This window comes from Schistocerca nitens, chromosome 2, assembly GCF_023898315.1.
Source record: "Schistocerca nitens isolate TAMUIC-IGC-003100 chromosome 2, iqSchNite1.1, whole genome shotgun sequence".
Classification (NCBI taxonomy): Eukaryota; Metazoa; Arthropoda; class Insecta; order Orthoptera; family Acrididae; genus Schistocerca; species Schistocerca nitens.
The window spans coordinates 380,419,812-380,442,635 of record NC_064615.1 but is presented as its reverse complement, the minus strand read 5'-3'; the positions used below and the strand labels follow the sequence as shown (position 1 = coordinate 380,442,635).

The 22,824-nt window shown below is 42.4% G+C and overlaps 1 protein-coding gene across 7 annotated transcripts in view; it reads left to right on the top strand.

The window, feature by feature from the left end:
• LOC126236207 (lysophosphatidylserine lipase ABHD12) overlaps positions 1-22,824 on the top strand; it is a 103,087-nt gene that overhangs the window by 61,472 nt on the left and 18,791 nt on the right. For all 7 annotated transcript variants that reach the window (XM_049945324.1, XM_049945326.1, XM_049945322.1 and 4 more), the window contains 5 exons: positions 6,402-6,598; positions 12,937-13,069; positions 13,206-13,323; positions 13,415-13,576; positions 16,695-16,822. In XM_049945324.1, the coding sequence (XP_049801281.1) occupies positions 6,402-6,598; positions 12,937-13,069; positions 13,206-13,323; positions 13,415-13,576; positions 16,695-16,822 (738 nt within the window). The remainder of the gene's footprint in view (positions 1-6,401; positions 6,599-12,936; positions 13,070-13,205; positions 13,324-13,414; positions 13,577-16,694; positions 16,823-22,824) is intronic.

Genomic DNA, 22,824 nt, shown 5'->3' with positions numbered 1-22,824 from the left:
CATGCGGCACCCATGACCATGCCAATGAGTTGTTTGTGTATCTTCTCCTGAAAGAGAAATAGTAGTGTGTGTGGATGTATAAGGAATGAAGTTGTGGGTTCGGAATCTGGTGGACTTTGGCAGAGGTGGTGGTCAATAGCTGCAAGACCACGGGCATAGGGGATGTTGGTGTATAGGGCAGTGGCATCAACAATAACAAGCAGGGATTAGGGATCTACATGGTAATTGAGTGGTGATGGTCAAGAGTCAGTGAGGGAAAGTGGTTCATACCAAAATATGAGAGGCTAGGCTACAAGAAATTTTTTGGAAATGTTGTTAGATAGTAACAGAAATTCTTTCAATGAAAACACAGTAACTAGCTATACTCGTTGGGCAGAATTTTTGAGTTTGTTAATTCTGGGAAGCATGTAGAAGGTGGGTGTGCAGGGGGGGGGGGAGGACAGGTTTGGATTTGGGGGAGGAGGGGGGGGGGGGGATTTGGGGCAGGCCTAAGTGTTTAAATAAGAGTTGGAGGTCATATAGGACTTCTGAGATGGAGTCGGACAATTAGTGGATGCCTTCTGTCAGGAAGTCGGTACGATTCATCAAGGCACTGGTGGAGCCGTTGTCTGCAGCAAGGCTCATTAAATCAGGCTGTTCTTTTGTTGTGAGGTTTGTGTTCTTGAGAAATGACCTGTGGAAGTAAGGAATTCTTGGAACGTAATTGGGGTGGTTAGAAGGAGAGGGGGAGGCTTCTGGATGGATGGATGGTGGTATGGACTGGGAGAAGCAAGGTTCAATGTTGGATTAGTTTGGTTTTTGTTGGAGGGACTGGTAGCAAAGAAGTGTTTCCACTGTAGGGATCAGAAGAAGCAGAGTAGGTCTGTGATGAGTCCAGCATGCTAAAACTCGGATGTAGGACTGAAAGTGAGACCTTTGGATGGGATTGAAATTTCTGTAGCATTGAGGTTTTTGGTAAATAGGTTTTTTTAATTGAATTTCTTGGACTTTAGCTTACATCACACATATTTAAAATTAGTGTTAAATATTTTATATTCCCACGTGAACCATGGACCTTGCTGTGATGGGGTGGCTTGCATGCCTCAGCGATACAGATTATTGTACCATAGGTACAATGATAGCAGAGGCCAGACAAATGGGTGTTTCCTGTAGAGGGGAGCAGCCTTTTCAGTAATTGCTGGGACAAAAGCCTGGGTGATTGACTGATCTGACCTTGGAACATAAAACAACATGGCCTTGCTGTGTTAGTATTGCAAGTAGTTGAAAGCAAGGGGAAAGTACAGCTGTTATTTTTCCTGTGTACATACAGCTTTTCTGCACTGTTAAATGATGATGGCAAGCTCTTGGGTAAAATACTCAGGAGGTAAAATAGCTCCCCATTTGGATCTCTGGGTAGGGCCTATTCAGGAGGCTTTCATCATCAGGAAAAACAAAGATGGCACTGTAGGGGTTGGATATGGAATGTTAGATCCCTTAATCGGGCAGGAAGATTAGAAAACTTCAGAAGGGAAATGTGTAGGTTGAAGGTAGATATACGAGGTGCATTCAAGTTCTAAGGCCTCCAATTTTTTTCTCTGGACTGGAAAGAGATAGAAACATGCGCATTGTTTTAAAATGAGGCCGCGTTTATTGTCAATACATCCCAGAGATGGCAGCACCGTACGGCTGATGGAATTTTACCGCCAGCGGTGAGAATGAGAACTGTTTTAAATACTTAAAATGGTGACGTTTTCCGTACTTGAACAGCATGCAATCATTCGTTTTCTGAATTTGCGTGGTGTGAAACCAATTGAAATTCATCGACAGTTGAAGGAGACATGTGGTGATGGAGTTATGGATGTGACGAAAGTGCGTTCGTAGGTGCGACAGTTAAATGAAGGCAGAACATCGTGTGACAACAAACCGAAACAACCTCTGGCTCGCACAAGCTGGTCTGACGACATGATCGAGAAAGTGGAGAGAAATGTTTGGGGGATCGCCGAATGACTGTTGAACAGATCGCCTCCAGAGTTGGCATTTCTGTAGGTTTTTGCACACAATCCTGCATGATGACATGAAAATGCGAGAAGTGTCATCCAGGTGGGTGCCACGAATGCTGACGGACGACCACATGGCTGCCTGTGTGGCATGTTGCCAAGCAATGTTGACGCACGACGACAGCATGAATGGGACTTTCTTTTCGTCGGTTGTGACAATGGATGAGACGTGGATGCCATTTTTCAGTCCAGAAACAAAGCGCCAGTCAGCTCAATGGAAGCACACAGATTCACCGCCACCAAAAAAATTTCGGGTCACCGCCAGTGCTGAAAAAATGATGGTGTCCATGTTCTGGGACAGCGAGGGCGTAATCCTTACCCATTGCGTTCCAAAGGGCACTACGGTAACAGGTGCATCCTACGAAAATGTTTTGAAGAACAAATTCCTTCGTGCACTGCAACAAAAACGTCCGGGAAGGGCTGCGCGTGTGCTGTTTCACCAAGACAACGCACCCGCACATCGAGCTAACATTACGCAACAGTTTCTTCATGATAACAACTTTGAAGTGATTCCTCATGCTCCCTACTCACCTGACGTGGCTCCTAGTGACTTTTGGCTTTTACCAACAATGAAAGACACTCTCCGTGGCCGCACATTCACCAGCCGTGCTGCTATTGCCTCAGCGATTTTCCAGTGGTCAAAACAGACTCCTAAAGAAGCCTTCGCCGCTGCCATGGAATCATGGCGTCAGCGTTGTGAAAAATGTGTACGTTTGCAGGGCAATTACGTCGAGAAGTAACGCCAGTTTCATCGATTTCGGGTGAGTAGTTAATTAGGAAAAAAATCGGAGGTGTTAGAACTTGAAAGCACCTCGTAGTGAGAATTAGTGAATTTGGTGGCAGGATGAACAGGACTTCAGGTTAGCTGAGCACAGGGTTATAATTACAAAATGAAATAGGGTCAATGAATAAGAAAATAGGAATGCGGGTCAGCTAATATGAGCAGCAAAGTGAATGTATTATCATAGCCAAGATAGACACAAAGCAGACACCTACCATAGTACTACAAGTTTCATGTCGACGAGCTCTGCATATGATGAAGAGATGCAAGAAAAATATGAAGATATAAGAAATTATTTGGATAGTTAAGGGAGATAAAAATGTCATTGTGAGTGAGACTTGAATTTGATTGTAGGAGCAGGAAGAGAAGAAAAAAAGTAGGTGAATATGGACTAGGGAAAAGGGAGGAAAGAGGCAGCTGCTTGGTAATGTTTTGCACTGAGCATAATTTAACAAGCTGAAAAAATGCTCCTGTCAGAGTACAAGAAAGGTGAATATGCTCATCTTTAAAAGACTCTGAAAGAAAAGTGGGAAACCACCTGTATCAGTCCTCATTCTGCTTTTCTCACCAGAAATTTTGGGATGCAAACAAATTCGCAGTCATTTAATGCAGAACATTCTAAATCCTTTCACTCAGTCTCTTTTTGTAGGAAAGCCTCCATATTGGTTATGTTATCCCCCAACTCCCCCCTCCCTCTCTCCCCCTCCTCCGCTCTCCCTCCCCCCTCTCCCTCCCCCCTCTCTCTCCCCCCTCTCTCTCCCCCCTCTCTCCCTCTCCCTCCCTCCCTCCTCCCCCTCCTCCCTCCTCCTCCCCTCTCTCTCCCTCCCCCTCCCTCCCTCCTCCCCCTCTCTCTCCCTCCCCCTCCCTCCCTCCTCCCCCTCTCTCTCCCTCCCCCTCCCTCCCTCCTCCCCCCCTCTCTCCCTCCCCCTCCCTCCCTCCTCCCCCTCTCTCCCTCCCCCTCCCTCCCTCCTCCCCCTCTCCCTCCCTCCCTCCCTCCCTCCTCCCCCTCTCTCCCTCCCTCCCTCCCTCCTCCCTCTCTCCCTCCCTCCCTCCCTCCCTCCCTCCCTCCTCCCTCTCTCCCTCCCTCCCTCCCTCCTCCCCCTCTCTCTCCCTCCCTCCTCCCCCTCTCCCTCCCTCCCTCCCTCCCTCCTCCCCCTCTCCCTCCCTCCCTCCCTCCTCCTCCCCCCTCCCTCCCTCCCTCCTCGTCCCTCCCTCCCTCCTCCTTCCCCTCTCTCTCCCTCCCTCCTCCTCCCCCTCTCTCTCCCTCCCTCCCTCCTCCTCCCCCTCCTCCTCCCCCTCCCCCTCTCTCCCCTCCTCCTCCCCCTCTCCTCCCCCCTCCCTCCCCCTCCCTCCCTCCCTCCTCCTCCCCCCTCTCTCCCTCCCTCCTCCTCCCCCCTCTCTCCCTCCCTCCTCCTCCTCCCCCTCTCTCTCCCTCCCTCCCTCCTCCTCCCCCTCCTCCTCCCCTCTCTCTCCCTCCTCCTCCCCCTCTCCCTCCCTCCCTCCCTCCCTCCCTCCTCCCCCTCTCCCTCCCTCCCTCCCTCCTCCTCCCCCTCTCCCTCCCTCCCTCCCTCCTCCCCCTCTCCCTCCCTCCCTCCCTCCTCCCCCTCTCCCTCCCTCCCTCCTCCCCCCTCTCCCTCCCTCCCTCCTCCCCCTCTCCCTCCCTCCCTCCCTCCTCCCCCTCTCCCTCCCTCCCTCCCTCCTCCTCCCCCCCTCTCTCCCTTCCTTCCTCCTCCCCCTCTCCCTCCCTCCCTCCCTCCTCCCCCTCTCCCTCCCTCGCTCCTCCTCCCCCTCTCTCTCCCTCCCTCCCTCCTCCCCCTCTCTCTCCCTCCCTCCTCCTTCCCCCTCTCTCCCTTCCTCCCTCCTCCTCCCCCTCTCTCCCCCTCCATCCTCCCCCTCTCTCTCCCTCCCTCCTCCCCCTCTCCCTCCCTCCTCCCCCCCCCTCTCTCTCTCTCTCTCTCTCTCTCTCTCTCACACACACACACACACACACACACACACACACACACACACACAGTCACATTACTTTCTCTCTCTTCCATCATCAGTCTCTCTCACTTTTGTCAGGTTTTTTTTCCGAAGAAAAGCGTGTTTGCCTTTTTTGTGCTCCAGCAGGAGCCTTTTTCAGCTGGTTTGCTTCTTTTCCCTATGCTACCTTTGGATCACGAGGCCCCGTGTTCGATTCCCAGCCAGGTTGGGGATTTTCACTGCCCGGGTGCGGGTCGTTAGTGTTGTCATCGTCATTCAGTTTTCATTCATGAATATGGCTAAATTGGCCTGTGTACAGATTGGGAATGTGTAAGGGCAATGATGACTGTGCAGTTGAGTGCCCCACAAACCAAAACAACATAATCATCATCTTGCAGGAGGGTTAGTTGTTTATACTTGTTAAATGAATTCTGTAGGCCATAAAGTTTTGACAGTTTATTTATATACTTACATTCATTTACATACTTTTGACACATACAAACAACAGACAAGTATGCATGATATAAGATTAACGCAGAATCGTCTCCCACCCATTACAAGTCCTTCTTACACTACTGTACATAAAAATGCATAGCATTTTTAGGCTATCCTACAGCTTACCAAAAACGCCATGTTTAATGTGCAAGTACAAAGAATTTTGTATGACAAAATAATTTTTTGTACAGTGCTTACACCACCAGGTGACATAATCGAATAATTTCCATTTCAAGACAGCCTGTATAGACGTGAATTGTCCATTATACAGAGACAAAGTTTTATTGATGGAAAAAATAGCGATTGAAAACATAGTGTGGTGACCTCAGAACCCTTCCAGTGGCCCCTAAACGCTTGCCGTGTATTCACTATGTCAGTTGAAACTACGTTTAAACTCAGACCAGATATTACATTCATATTTTACGTGCATGCTGTACTCTTAACTTTTAACCTGTGGATCTCAACCCGAGATAATGATACCAAAAAATGTTTCAAGGTTCCATGAGAACATAATCTAAAGAAATGTCAACAATACGCCATGAATAAAAATTATATAAGTGGTCATCCCCACAGTCAGTACTTTCGGTGTCCAAAAATCTTCATTTCTCAGAGTGTTTTCAGGAACAGGCCATAAGCAAATGGTGCTTTCAGAAGCCACCTAAGACCCACCCTAGACCACAACTAATGCAAAGGAATCAACCAGTTTGCTTGGACTGGAAAAAGTGTGTAATGTTTAAATTTTGACTCTATATTGTAATATAGCTACAATTCTTTCTTCTGATAGGAATAGAAATGGTCACTAGGCCAAGGGCTATACAAAACACTTGTCCTCTTATCTCTGTGATCAATGGAACCTGAGATAAGACCCCCTTAAAAACTTTTTTTTTTACGCATGACTTTTTGGAATGTATTGGTACCATAGACAGTCGTGCAAAGACTGATCATCACTATTGCTCCATGTCTTTCCATATCATCTTGAAATGAACTTTTGTCGAGGAAGAAGGGCAAGTTACATACATAGTGATGTTAGTAACAAGAAAGTATCAACAGACAAAATTCAATTTCCTTAGCGGTAATAATAAGTCACTGCCAGCAGTTTATAGAACGTTTGGTCTCTTTTTCAGGCATACATTACCCAAATCTCTCATCAATGAATCAAAAACTGCTGATGACGAGTTTTTTGAGAAGTCACTGACACGTGGTGAGCCAATCATACTGTACATGCATGGAAATTCTGGGTCTAGAGCAAGTCCACATCGTGTTGAGCTGTACAAGATGCTGAGGAACCTTAATTATCATGTTATTAGTTTTGACTACAGAAGTAAGTATTGTTTAGTAGATTTTATTTACAGATCTTGATGACTTAAGTTAATGCAACAAAAGATTTTACAATTATACCACTTATTTATTTAAATAGTTTATACAATTAATTCTTCCCTTGCAGTGGCTTATTAGAATCACTGGAAACGAACTTTTTTTATAGTTTGACCATTACCCGAAGTATTGTTTTAGGATTTGTTTCCTGACGCAGTTTGTGTTTTCTCTACTCTGAAACAGTGTGTGTGAAATAATGCAAAGTTCAGCTGTGGTCCAGATTCAATGTTTCAATTGTTTGTTCCCACAATGAGATGGATTAAGTAGTTCATTCTAAAACAACATAAAAGCTTTAACTTCCTACCAGATGAAGACTGTGTGCCGGACTGGGATACAAATCGGAACTTTGCTTTTTGCTGGATAGTACTCTGCCGACTGAGCTTGCCAAGCATGACTCACCCTCATAGCTTTGCTTCCACCAGCCTCTCCAACCTTAGCACAAGTTCTGCTGCACACCTTATGGGACTACCACTCTTAGAAGAAATGATAATGCAGAGGAATGGCTTAATCATAGCCTAGGATATGTTCCAGTGTTGCCCCATACGGTGCAGGCACTCACAGACATCCCTCACCTGCCCATGGGCAGCTGCATCCTGGCTGCATGACTTCCTGTGTGTTAGCCGTTTGCCTGCCCCTGCCCTCTTGTGCCTGTGGGTGCCCAGTTGTCTGCTGGCAGGCATTCTTGATGGAACAGCCTTGCATAGGGGATTGCTTCCAGGCTGAAATTTGGATGGTGGGACAAGAGATACTGGTGATGTAAGGCAAATTATGAGGAGGTGGTAGGATAGAGGAGGTGGAAACAGTTGGGTCAAGGGTGTGGGGACAGTAGGTTACTGTAGGGGGAGGCTGGGATGATTTTGGGAGTGCAGAATGTATTGTAAGGATAACTTCCATGTGCACAGTTCAAAAGAGCTGGTGATGGAGTAGAGGATCCAGCTGGGTTGTGAAGCAGCTATTGGAATCAAGCATGTTAAACTCAGCTAAATGTTGTGCCACAGGGTGATCCACTTTGCTGTTGGTCATAGTTTTGTGGTGGCCATCCATCCTGGTGGACAGCTGGTTGGTAGTCATTAGGAGCACAATAACCAGCTGCAATGGGGCATCCAGAACTGTTGGGTTTGTGGTTTTTAGAGAGCATGTAGAAGGTGGATGTGCGGTGTGTCATGGGGGTGAGGAGAGGAAAATGGATTCAGGGGAGAGGTTCTGGGAAGGGCCTAAGGTTTTAAGTTGGGATTAGAGGTCATATTGGGCTTCTAGGAGGGGATCACAATGGCAGAGGTTCTAAATGGTGAAGTCACAGTTGGCGGAGGCCTTCCGCCAGGTAGTCACCACAATTTATGACGACAGTGGTGGAACCTTATTTTGCAGGTAAGTTGATTAGGTCAGGATCTGTTTTGAGGCTGTTTATGGTTGTCCTGTCTTTTTCTGAAAGGCTGATGTTCTTAGGAAGGGACTTGAGGAAGGATGGTGAGATCAAGTTGAAGGTAAGGCATTCCTGGAGGGTGACAAGGATCACCCCCTGAAAGAATTTCAGCCCTCATCGACCAACACTTCCAACTTCTTGCCCAAAATCTAGCCTCTCACATCAAAGGTACCAACCACTACCTTCACCGACTCACCACAATCGCCACACATTCACCTCCTGGATCTGTAATCGTAATTGTCATCGCCGTTTTCCTAGACACTGACATTTTTCATGAACATGGTCTTGCCATTATTGAACACTACCTCTCCCAATGTAATTCAGACTCCAGATCCACTATCTCATTCCTCTTACACCAACTATATGCTAACACACAACTTACATTCCATTTGAAGGGGAGGTACACAAACAAATCTGTAGCAGGGCTATAGGCACCCACATGGCACCCTTCTGAGCCAACCTGTTTACAGGATGCGTAGAGGAGACCTTCTTAGCCTCCCAAATTCCTGCTCTGTTTCAAATTTGTTCATGATCTCATCATTATCTGGACTCAGGGCCAAGGTGCCCGATCCTCATTCCCACACAAGCTTAACACCACCTCTTCCATCCACTTTACTTGGACCTCGTCGCCCATTGCCACCTTCCTGGACATCCACATGCTTCTGATGGCTCCATACACACTTCTGTCCATTTTAAATCCACCAACCACCAACAGTACCCGCATTTCGACATGTGCCATCCCTTCCACACCAAAAAAAATGCATTCCATACATACTGACCACCCAGGGGTAACATATCTGCAGTGACAGGAGCTCCTTTGCCCAGTATGCTGAAGCCTTCCAAAGACCTTCACGGGCAGGCACTGTCCCTCAGACCTAGTCCGCAAAAAGGTTTTCTTGCCATATCCTCATAGACCCCTCCAGTACTCCCACCACCCCTAAGAACCAGCTACAAAGCAGCATTCCCTTCATCACCCAATGTCACTTTGGTCTGGGACTACTGAACCTCATCCTTTATCAGGGCTTTGATTATCTACGATTGTGCCTTGAAATAAAGGCTTCCTACCCAAGATCCTTCCCTCCCTTCCTAAAGTGGTGTTTTGTTCCCACACAACCTCCGCAACATCCTAGTCCATCCCAGTGCCACTCTCAATCCCAACCCCTTGCCATAGGGATCGTATCCCTGTGGAACAGCCAGGTGCGAGGCCTGCCCAATCCACCCAACCAGCACTTTCTAATCCAGTCCTGTCATAGGCTTATGCTACCCCATCAGAGGCCAGGCCACCTGTGAAAGCAACCATGTTATATACCAACTCTCTCCAGTCAGTGCTCAGCTTCTTATATTGGCATGATACCAACCATCTATCCACCAGGAAGAATGGTCACTGCCAGACTGGCCAAAAGTGAAGTGGACCACCTTGTGACACAAAATGCAATTGAACAGAACAAGCTTGATTTCAAGGGCTGCTTCACAACATGCACTATCTGGATCCTCCCCTCCACCATCAGCTTTCCTGAACTGTGCAGATGGCAGCTATCCTTAAAACACATTCTGCACTCCCAAAGCCATCCTGGCCTCAAAATACAGTAATATACTACCACCACACCTTCCACCCAACTATTTGCACTCCCCAATTCCTATTACCTCCTCGCAAATTGCCTCCCCTCACCCTCATTGTATGTTGCTGTCTGCCGCACACCGACAAGTTGTTCCACATTCTCTGGTCCTCTCTTTTTTGCTCTCCATCTCCCTTCTAGTCAACATTGTGCAAAGCTTTCTCTAAGTGTACAACTGTTAGAAACATAGGTTTGCCTTTCCTTAATCTATCTTCTAAGATAAGTCATAGGATCAGTATTGCCTCACGTATTCCAACATTTCTACGGAATCCAAACTGATTTTCTCCAAAGTTGGGCTCTACCAGTTCTTCCATTTGTCTGTAAAGAATTCATGTTAGTATTTTGCAGCCATGGCTTATTAAACTGATAGTTTGGTAATTTTCACATATATCAACACCTGCTTTCTTTGGTATTGAAATTATTATATTCTTCTTGAAGTCTGAGTGTGTTTCACCTGTCTCATACATCTTGCTCACCAGATGGTAGAGTTTTGTCAGGGCTGACTCTCTCAAGGCTATCAGTAGTTCTAATGGAATGTTGTCTACTGCCAGGGCTCTGTCAAACTCTTCACGCAGTGTCATATCTCCCATTTCATCTTCATCCACATCCTCTTCCATTTCCATAATATTGTCCTCAAGTACATCGCTCTTGTATAGACCCTCTATATACTCCTTCCACCTTTCTGCTTTCCCTTCTTTGCTTAGAACTGGGTTTCCATCTGAGCTCTTGATGTTCATACAAGTGGTTCTCTCTTCTCCAAATGCCTCTTTAATTTTCCTGTAGGCAGTATCTATCTTACCCATAGTGATATACTTCTCTACATCCTTACTTTGTCCTCTAGCCATCCCTGCTTAGCCATTTTGCACTTCCTGTCGATCTCATTTTTGAGACGTTTGTATTCCTTTTTGCCTGCTTCATTTACTACATTTTCATATCTTCTCCTTTCATCAATTAAATTCAATATATCTTCTGTTACCCAAGGATTCCTACTAGCCCTCATCTTTTTACCTACTTGATCCTCTGCTGCGTTAACTATTTCATCTTTCAAAGCTACACATTATTCTTCTACTGTATTTCTTTCCCCCATTCTTGTCAATCGTTCCCTAATGCTCTCCCTGAAACTCTGTACAACCTCTTTAGTCAGTTTATCCAGGTTCCATCTCCTTAAATTCCCACTTCTTTGCAGTTTCTTCAGTTTTAATCAACAGTTCATAACCAATAGATTGTGGTCAGAGTCCACATCTGCCCCTGGAAATGTCATACAGTTTAAAACCTGGTTCCTAAATCTCTGTCTTCCCATTATTTAATCTGTCTGATACCTTCTAGTATCTCCAGGATTCTTCCATGTATACAACCTTTTTTTATGATTCTTGAACCAAGTGTTAGCTATGATTAAGTTATGCTCTGTGCAAAATTCTACCATGCAGCTTCCTCTTTCATTTCTTACCTCCATTCCATATTCACCTACTACATTTCCTTCTCTTCCTTTTCCTACTATCGAATTCCAGTCACCAGTGACTATTAAATTTTCGTCTCCCTTCACTATCTCAATATATTTTTTCTTTTATCTTGTCATACATTTCATGAATCTCTTAGTCATCTGCAGAGCTAGTTGGCATATAAACTTGTACTACTGTGGTAGGTGTGGGCTTCGTGTCTCTCTTGGCCACAATAATGCATATTTGCTGTTTGTAGTAGCTCACCCATACTCCTATTTTTTTATTCATTATTAAACCTACTCCTGCATTACCCCTATTTAATTTTGTATTTATAACCCTGTATTCACCTGACCAGAAGTCTTGTTCCTCCTACCACCGAACTTCACTAATTCCCACTATATTTAACGTCAACCTATCCATTTCCCTTTTAAAATTATCTAACATACCTACATGATTAAGGGATCTGTCATTCCACACTCCGATCTGTAGAACGCCACTTTTCTTTCTCCTGATTATGATGTCCTCCTGAGTAGTCCCCGCCAGGAGATCCGAATGGGGAGCTATTTTACCTCCAGAATATTTTCTCCGAGTGGATGCCATCATCGTTTAACCATACAGTAAAGCTGCAAGCCCTCGGGAAAAATTATGGCTGTAGTTTTCCCTTGCTTTCAGCCGTTCACAGTACCAACACGGCAAGGCCGTTTTGGTTAGTGTTACAAGGCCAGATCAGTCAGTCATCCAGACTGTTGCCCTTGCAGCTACTGAAAAGACTGCTGCCCCTCTTCAGGAACCACATGTTTGTCTGGCCTCCCAACATATACCCCCATTGTGGTTGCACCTACGGTACGGCTACCTGTATCGCTGAGGCACGCAAGCCTCCCCACCAACGGCAAGGTCCATGGTTCTTGCGGGGAGGGAGTAGCGATCTATCCTTTTCATAAAATAATGTTCAAGAATAGATTGTTAGATAGCATAACTAATGGGGAGATACTGAATAGAATTTGGGAGAAAATAAATTTGTGGCGTAATGTTACTAAAAGGAGGTCAGGATACAACCTGAGACTTCAAGGAATTGTCACTTTAGTATTGTAGGGAAGTGTAGGGGTAAAAATTGTTGTGGGAGACAGAGAGATGCCTGCAGTAAGCTGGTTCAAACAGTTGTGAGTTGCAGTGGTTGTTTGAATATGAAGAGGCTAGGATAGAAGTGCATTGAAAGCTATATCAAACCATATTTAGGACTAGGACCACACCATCAACACAACAGATCACGTACTGCCTTCTTCCGCCACGCTTCCTCCCCTTGTCCCGTGTGCGCATTCTCTCTCTCTCTCTCTCTCTCTCTCTCTCTCTCTAATTCTCAGCCATATGATGGTTAAATGTGCAAGGCATTGTTTTCACGACACTCACAATTTGCTTTTACACTTCAACTGAAAATAGTTGTAAATTGAGCACATAAAATTCATGACCTTACCTATGCGTTGTTATTCCCCTTCAGACTCTCCATATCTTTGAAGCCAGCAAGTGTGTTATCAGATGAATTCTTTTACAACAGCAAACATCACTTGAATTTATGGGACTACATTGCGCTATTTTCTACAAAGTGAGTTAACATTATCTCAGCTGGAGTGTTATATTGTAATACGCAGCACTCTGTCAGTGACATAAAGTTCTCTCTAAATGAAAAAAGAATGGTAGGCTTGATGTGAAGTATTTGGAAAGATCCTTCCTATTTCATCACAACATATTTTTGTGTCACATTCTGTGTCATTCAGATGTTGTTTACCGTCACGCTTATTGTGATACACAGGTTATGCTGATTCAAGTCCTGTGTCACCATCGGAGACAGGTGTTGTGTCCGATGGAAAATTTATGTACAGATGGGTGGAGGAGCATGCCAAAGGATCTCCATTGTTTGTGTGGGGTCATTCTTTAGGAACAGGGTAACTACTTCATAATATGTTATTTTTATTATGAAACTATAGCTTTAAAAAGAAATGCTATTACGCCTTAATCATAGGACGTAATGATAAGATGCCAGTGCTTATTTGTAAGAATTGTCTCCCATTTTTGTTTTAGAGTGTCATCACATGTGTTAGATCTGTTGGCACAAGAAGGAAAGAGTCCATCTGGACTTATCCTGGAATCTCCTTTCAATAATTTGAGAGATGAAATAAAGGAACATCCATTTGCAAGGGTAAAATTACAGATTTACATCAATTATTGATTACAGTTTCATATTTGAAGACCTTTCATATATTTTGCTTAAATAAGAATCTCTGTTTCAGCTTTTCAACCAGTTACCATGGTTTGATTTCTTTTTCATTGATCCAATAGAGCAAAACGATCTGTTGTTTGCTTCGGATAAGCACTTGGTGAATGTTCATTGCCCTATTCTCATTCTGCATGCCCAGGATGATGTCGTTGTTCCCTTCATTCTGGGCCAAAGGGTTAGTACGTATGTCATATCTTAATTACAATAATGTATGCTAGGAATCAGAAAATGTGCCTTAATCATAATATTGTCTCATTTGTGATTTACCATGTTTCTAGCCAATAGCAGTAGTTACATGTTCTGATAAAAATTTTCGAATGGAATGTATTACTTGTCACTCAGTCATTCAAACATTTATTATTAAAAAGTAAAGTGAAGCGTTTGTTGATGTTAAACCTTTCTTTAGATTTTCCATGGGATTGGTTTTCCATAACATCTCATATTAATAGAATATGACACACACTTAAATGTCACAAGCTGCTCATCACTTCTTAATGTCAGGTTTTTTTTCCTTTTTTGTACCATATGGAGATTGGTTTTCCTGGAGAAAACATGAATAGTACATCAAAACCACGTTGCAATGTAAAAGTTTTGGTGTAATTGTAGGTCTAATAATGAAATATTTCAGAAATGCATTAATATGTCTTGATTTCTTCTACCTCATCTGTGTTGAGATTACTTCCTTTCAGATACAACTAGTTCAGACTACCTGTCCAGCTGGTGCATTTTGTTTCCTCCTCCCCTTCTGGGCGATTCTTCTTCTTCTTCTTCTTCTTCTTCTTCTTCTTCTTCTTCCAGACAGTGTACATTTAAAACATTGTTGTATCAGAAAAGTTGCATCACATGGTGACAGTTTTATTGTTGCAATTACAATTTCATGGAATGGATAGTTGGTACTTACCGTACAGTGAAGATGCCAAGTCACATACAAGCACAACAAAAAGACTGTCAAACAAAGCTTTCAGCCAAACAGGCCCTCATCAGAATTACACACACACACACACACACACACACACACACACACACACACACACACAGTGACCACTGTCCGTCGCTGTCAAGGTCAGATTGTGTGTGTGTGTGTGTGTGTGTGTGTGTGTGTGTGTGTGTGTGTGTGTGTGTGTGTGTACACACTTCTGATGAAGGTCTGTTTGTCTGAAACCTTCGTTTGACAGTGTTTTTGTTGGGCCTATCTGCGACCCAGCATCTCTGCTATATGGTGAGTAGCAACTGTCCTTTTCATAATATTGCCAATTTTCCATCCTGGATTTTCCAGTATTGGTGCAATGGTAATATAAGTTATTTCACACTGCATAAAATAATAAAAATGCATAAGTAGCCATATGTTGGAAGCATCAGACGATTGCGTCAAAAATTCTCATTTCATTTTAAGTTGCCTGTACTGGCGGAAACTTACAGACATAGCTCTTGCCTTAACAGAAGCAGAAGTTTCAGAAAATTAAATAATAAATAAGTAGCAGCAATTAACCCAGCTCAGAAAAGGCGAAACAATAAAACCAACATCCTCCATTTTTTATTCCATTTCTAATCCTTGTCTACATATTATATTTTCCACTTTTACTCCTCCCAGCACCAAACTATTATTGTGTGCTGTAGCATACATCCCATTAACCTGTCCATTCTTCTACTAACAGTTTTTCATAGCTTTATTTTCTAAGATATTTTTACTAGTAATTTTTCATTTTGTACTTATCTATATTTGTCCACTTAATTTTTTACATTATTTCTGTACCATCACATTTCAAATGACTACAGTTTATTCTTCTTCTGATTTCCAATGGTCCACTTTTCACTTCCATATTATGCTATGCTCCAGATGCACAATTTTAGAAACTTTTTCCTCATTTATGTATGAATATCTGAAACCAGTATAATTATATTAATGTAGAGAGCTTTATTTGCTTACGTCAGTCTGCTTGTTATTTTTACTTTTCTGAATTTATGTTTAATATCCCTATATGTTGTGTGGATATTTCATATAATCATACCTTTCTCAATATCTTCTTTTTCATCCATTCTGATTCAGCCTGTTGGAACTTCACCTTATTTTAATTCCTAACTAAAGCTCAAATATTTCTTGAATCATTGATGGCTTCTTTTCCTCGACTTTCTCTGCACTTCCGGTATTCTATCCTACTTAAATTATTTCATCATCATGTTAAGTGGAATTGGTTCCTGTGTGTACTTCATGACTGTACATATTTTTGTGTTGCTTGGTAGAAATCCTATGTATAACTGTTATTCTATGGTAAAGGATGCAGCTAAACCAGAATTACTAAGTAAGCAGTAAATGCTTATAGAAAACTTTTAAAAGAAGCTTACATCAAATCCAATACAATTTCATGAAGATGTGAAACATAACATGACTATGCTCTTCATCGCCCAATCCAGGAACAGCATAAAACTAAGTTAGTTATTGGAAGTTGTACATATAAACTCCCATTCTGGCTTTTCTTGGTTTAGCATTTATATGGTTTTATAATAAATCTCTTAAAGCAACACTAGAGGGATTCCTTCAATAAGGACATAACCACCATTGTCCTGCAGAGTTGTGGTCCATCACCGATTACTTTGTTGGTGAATGGTATATTAAACATTTTTCACAAAAATCTATATAAATTGCTAAATTATATAATTTCATAAGTAACGAATTTCTAAGGCAAGTGAATATTGCTTGGTTATATAGCTAGTGTAGTAATACAGATAATGCAGTGAGACTGAAGGTAACCCCTTTTTATAACTGTAAGTTCGTTTTATCCTTGATGGGAAAGATATGTTTAGTTGTACTATATTTGCAGACTGAAGTGACAAATGAAAATTTGCACCAAGTCCAGGATTCGAACCCATGTCTCCTGCTCACTAGCAAATGCGCTAAGCTCTACACTACCCTGGCACAGTGGCTTTGCACAAATGCATGGACTACCCTATCATACCTCCTTTCTCAGTCCAGATTCCTGTTCATGCCTCTTCCCACTTGGTATTCCCCGATTTACACGTATACATCATAGATGTTTGAGACTTGAAAAGATTTCTGGAACCATATAGTTTCATTTGCTATTGAGTTGTAGGTTTATTCTTCACCTATTGCATCTTGTTTACACTTTCATAATCAAAATAGTTTGTGAAGAATTATGACTAATGAATTATGCTATTACTGTGGTCATTTCTCAATAACTGCTGGACCAACCTAAACTAGAATGAATCACCTCTGAAAAAAATACATTGCAGGAAACAGATAGCAATAATAAAACTTTGTTTTAAATTTATTTCAGCTCTACAAAAGTCTTGAACAAACACGGCCCAAAGATGCTGCTTCTGTTGAATTTGTGATATTTGAAGATAAGTACCGATATGGACACAAGTATATTTGTAGAGCTCCTGAATTGCCTGACATTATTCAGTAAGTATTTAAAAATATTTTGTAATGTGTGAATGCTGGGGGGGGGGGGGGGGGGGAGAAAAAAAAACGGACGTCACAGCTATTTTTGGTAATTCTTCTTCATAGTGTTTATCCTGCACTAGCAAGGTCCACTTGCTGACACCTCTGTCTCCATTTGGGTCTGTCAACGGCATCTTCATAGTTGGCACTGAAGAACTCCATATTCCTCTTGTTACGGTCCATCCGTGTCTTGGGTTTACCACTAGGCTGTCTGCCATTTATGTCCAAGTGTGTAGTTGCTCTTGCCACCAAGTCTGCTTTACTGCGCACGAAGCGTCCGTGTACCATCTTAACCTGCTTTTCCATAGTTCGTCTGAGATGAGTGCAACTCCGTCGCTGTCGAACGTTGACGTTTGTTGCATTGTCAAATCAATTGCTCCACTTTCTTCAGGTTCTCTCCACTGACTTTGATGATCTCATCAGTCTGAATACCACACTCCATGCATTCTGTCAGACGGAGGCCAAATTTGCCAAGTCATTGATTCCATTGCTGCGTCTGTTCCTGCAGATCTTAATGGTGTTCGCTTGCCAGTAAAACATCGTCAACATATAGAAGTGACAAGGGTGGTGTACTGTAGGTCGTGTGTCACAATGTATGTACAGAGGGTAAAAACTAGAGGTGACAGTGCTGAACCTTGATGTACTCTGACATGGATAGTGAAAGGGGGTGATGTTCCCACTGCATATATCGGACATTGCTGGAGACATTTTGATAAAGCAGTTGGACCCATTGGACATAGGCTTCAGGGACATTGAGAGATTGTAATGCATGCCAAATAAGCTGATGTGGGACATGATTGAAGACCTTTCCAGACTTAGGAATTACATGTGAGTATCCTTGTTCTTCTCAAGTTGTCTCAATAAGTAACAAAGCGGTATGGATGGCATATGTGGTTCCACTTCCTTTGATAAACCTCCATTGATTTGGGGTGATACAAACAGTTGCACTGAGCCTAGAATCTATAACACACTCAAAGATATTCATCATGTGACAAAGCAGTTGAATTAGTCGATACTGTGAGCATTCTGTCATATCACCTTTTTGCTACCAGATTGTCAGTGTGACACTAGTTGTCCTGGGACTATATCCTCACCAGTGATTCTGTTGAAGAGGGTAGTAAGAATTGTGGCACCTTTGTGGCCAAGGATCTTCCATACATTAGCTGCGATTCATCAGGGCCAGTAGCCTTCCCATTCTTCATCTTTTTGACTGCTTGCTTGACCTCCTAATTGGTAGCACAGGTCCAGCATCCATATCAGCACTTAGTATCGGAGGATAGCAAAAATTTTTGGACAAGTAGTCACTTTATCTGTGGAGAATGCTGAGAGGGTCTCGAAGGAGTTGATGGTCTTCGTTCTTTATGTTTGACATGACCAATGTCCTGGGTGGCTCGATGGTGTGCTTTGGCGAGTTGATAAATTTTATTTACTTCTTCTGGTGCATCCAGTTCATCATACACATGATAGTAAAATAATGTGGCTGCTGCAATTGCTCTCTCGGCAGTCAATTTTTGTGTCTTGGAATGTTGCAGATTTTCATTTGTGTGGGACTGGAACCATACTTAGAAAACCTTCTTCTTCTCCCTCACAGCTGTTCGAATGTTTTCATTTCACCACCAGACTTCGTTATTGATTGCTCGTTTGCCTGGTTTCATCCTGCCAAGAATGTTGTTCACTGCACAGTGGGCTTGGCTAGTAATGCTGTCCCATATGCTTAATACGGCCTGTTCTGTATCCCTATATCCATATCAATGGCCTTAAGAGCAGTGGTGAGCTGAGCTACGCATTCTGACATACGCCACCATTTGACTCCCTGCACTCTAATGATTTGGGGATGATTTCGGTTGTGGATATTCAACTTGAGGTCCATCAAGAGAGACCAATGCTGGAAGCAATTTATTCTGAGGAGATGGCTTTTATGTCAGTTACCAGCTTCAGGTTGCATCCTTCTTGTAAGTAGAGAATCAATTTGAACGTCGTGCCCACCACTTGTGTAGGTTATCAGATGTGCATGCCCCTTCTTGAAGAATGTGTTGGACACCACAAGCTCATGTGCTCGGGCAAAATCCAGAATCAGTATCCCAGCCTCATTGACAGTGCCATATCCATTTCCACCATGACATTGGTCATATCCATTTTTTGCTGATCCTGCACGACCAACTATTATCAGATATTGTTCAGGCTCAATAGTTTGTAGATGCGTATCTAATGCTGTCAAAAATTCATCCTTCTCTTCATAAGAGCATCCGGCTTGAGGCACCTAGCAGGACACAGTTCGAACTGTAGATTTGCCAGGTGCGAATTTTACACTCGTGAGTCAGTCGGAGATTCTGTATACATTTGTGACTCTGTCCTGATACTTATTGCTAGTCACAATGCCTACGCCATTACGAATGCTGTTTGTGCTGTTATGGTACAGTTTGAATCCATCACTGATCTCCTGGACCTTCGCTTATTTCCATTTCTTTTCTTGCATACATGCAGTGTTAATGTGCCGGTTTTTCAAGGTTTCAGCTAATGCCTGGCTTCTTCCAGACATGGTGCCAATGTTGACAGTAGCAATTCGTAGATGAACTAACTTCTTTAGCCCAGATCATCCAGCTCCTATCCATTTCTCATGTTTCCCAGGTGACGGGAATGTGCGTCGCTTTTAGGGTATGCCGTAGCATTCATACCCAATATTTGAGCAGACATGCTCATTTGATGTTACGCTAGAGGCATTTTATACTTGCTGCCAAGTAGCAGGGACAAGCAGCTCCTCTGGAGAAGAGGTGCCTTTTTGCAGCTGCCTCACTGAGGTACAGATGCTGCTGGATGAAGATAGTTTCCCCGCCTTGTCCACAGCTGGGACTTTGTCCTCCTCTGCCTTCAGAACCATTGACCATCTTCACCTGTCGCCCCTGGTAGGGGCCATCACATGGTACTACCAAGGTTTTTTTAAAGAGGTGTTACTTCTCTCTCACTCCTCACTTTGTCCTGGCTTGTAACAGGCAGAGCTTGGCTTCCCAAATTTTGGGTCCAAGTTGGTGACATTCGTTATTTTTGGTAACATGGTGAACAGATACATCTTTCTGCAGGGGTCCTAGATATTCTAACAGTGTGATTCACTGCAGCATTACCAAGCAGAGAAGTTATGTGTTCTTAGTTTAGGCATATTAGAGGGATCGTAGAAGTCATTTCACCTTAACAACTCCTTATTCAACTGATTCTTAAGTATTCCTCCTCAGTGGGGCTCTCTAGGAAGTTAAGATTAATGGAAGAAATAGTTATTATTCTAGAGGGACTAAGAATTTCTATCACAGCTTCATTTAGTAATTGGGTCATTCCATGTCAAATCAACTAATTTTGGAAAATTTTCCTGCTTGTCCATTACAAATTTCATTGAAATTTTATGTAAACATGCACACAGGTCCCCAATGAACATTTTCAAATTTATCATTCATCAAAGCATTACTAGCCAAGATATATCAAACAATGGAAACTCCAGGTAGGAATATCAGCAGTGTAGGGAAAGACAGATTACTACTTACCGTAAAGAAGACATGTCAAGTTACAGACAGGCACAATTTAAAGACACTTAACATAAATCTTTCGGCCACAGCCTTCATCAGTAAAAGAGAGGCACACATCATTCACACACACAAGCACACCTCATGCACAAATGACCGTCAGTTCCAGCATCTTGAACCAAGCTCTCTGGGGCACTCTGGGATGCTCTGTGTCGTACGCTCCACTGGATAAAGAGGCATGAGTCATATATCAATTTTTTGTGTGCGACTTTGACTGATGGCAACCCTCACCCCATACGTGGGCTACTAGAGATCCTACCACCCGCATACAGGGTAGGCGCTGCACCCTGTCATGAATTTTTCTAATCCCAGAGTGGCTATATAAGGTGAGTGCAATCTTATCTTTGGAGTGGTCTGGATCTGGGTGCTGCACAGGCAACTCCATTGAATGCCAACATGCCTCCAAGGAAAAGACATCATTCTCATTCAAGACATATGATGTATAAGTCAATAAATGATATAGAGCTGACTACCTCATCTGGTGATTACAAGAATAAAATACCTGTTAAATCAGTAGCACCTCTTTCCCTACATTGCTGGCAAAGATATAGTCATTTGTTTGATTCTATGTGTGACTTTGCACAGAGCGAGTGTCAGTTTCTGGCAAATTTTGTGATCATGTACAACTTTATGCATTCTCATGATGCTGATGATGATGATGATGAAAAGGATTTTACTAGGGGTATCCAGCCAGAAAATTTTAGGCAAAATAGCCCGAAAAAACTGGCACCTAAAATATGTCATTTTGGCTTCGTATATCATGGAGACTAATGGTATGAGAACTTGGTATGTAGTAAACCAACAACATAAGTTCTCAAATATAAAGTTTCATTTATCTGCTACTCTCCAATTCTGAATAAATTAAGTTGAAAATTGAAGATTTTGTAAAAACGTCAAAAATGCATTATTTTTTACTTGAGTTTGCAACAAACTCTGTCCTGTAAAAACACTATAAACTGGACTCATTAGGAAGACCATGGTTTGAACCCCATAACGAGGTGTGTTTGATTATAGAGTATGGGCTGATTTTGTAGTTTTTACTAAGTTTCTGTATCCGAAGTTCCATGTTTATCATGTCTTTAGTCAATGAGATATAAGAAGCCAAAGTTACAACTTTATTTTCAGCACAATTTTTCTGGTTACTTTGCCTCAATTTATGTAGTATTGTTAGCTCATGTTGGAAATTAAACCCACTATTAGTGCGGGTGGGGGTGGTCAGGATTTAAACACATTATTTCAAATGAGACTGGTTTTGAAGCTGAATAGAAAACTATTTGTAAAAGAAGTGTCAAATATACCTTATTTGTCTTTTTTGACAAATTTGTAGATAAATTGTTGATGGTGTATTGCAAACAGCCACAAATTGGTTTTGGGTTACTTTATTCAAAAAGTACTGTTACTGGTTTCGAATTTATTTATGTACAATTCATCATTGAACAGTTTTTTCAGGCATGTAACAATAGTTACTGTAAACGAAACGTTACCATGGTATTGTCTGTTGACTTGTAATATACTGTATGTCGTGAACGAAAACACCTGAAGCCGGTAATGATACTTTTGGAATAACATAACCCAAAACCAATAATGATACATTTGGAATAACATAACCCAAAACCAATTTATGGCTGGTTGCTGTATACTATCAACAATTTATTTTATGTAATAGCCACGGTCTCCAACCAGGTCTATATATGACAAAATTGAATTACTGGAAAATAGTATGTGAATGAAATTTTGTATTCCACATCCTTGTGCTATCGAGCTAATGTTTATTAAGTTTCATGTTCAGCATATCTTGCCTCCACAGGATATAAGAATCCAAAGTTTATCTTTTATTCATACCACGATTTTATGTGCCCAAATTTGGTTCAAATTATCTAGCATTGTTAACTCATGGTGGGTAATCGAGTACACTTCGTTTTGCAATTCAAACCATGCTCTTTCTGTTGAGCCCAGTTTGGAGAGTTTTATAGAACAGTTTTTTTGCAAAATCAGATCTAAAATACCATATTTTTTACCTTTTTGCAAAGTCTTCAACTTTGCATGCAATTTATTCAGAATTGGAAAGTGGTACATAAATGAAACTTTATGATTGAGAACTTGTGTTGTTAGGGTACTACATGCCAAATTTCACATTCGCCGTACCTTTAGTCCTCATGATATAAGAAACCAAACTTTGACACTTGTTTTTGGGAACAAATTTTTTGGATGATTTTTGCCTAAAATTTTCTGGCTAAATATCACTTGTAAAATTCTTCCTATTATTATTCGTAACAAAGCAAGTAAAGATGTACAAGATGGCCAAATTTCATTCCCTTCAACAAACATTGCCTGACATACAACAGTTCAAAGTTGCCAGGAGTTCACACTCACTCTGCACAAAGTCGTGCATAG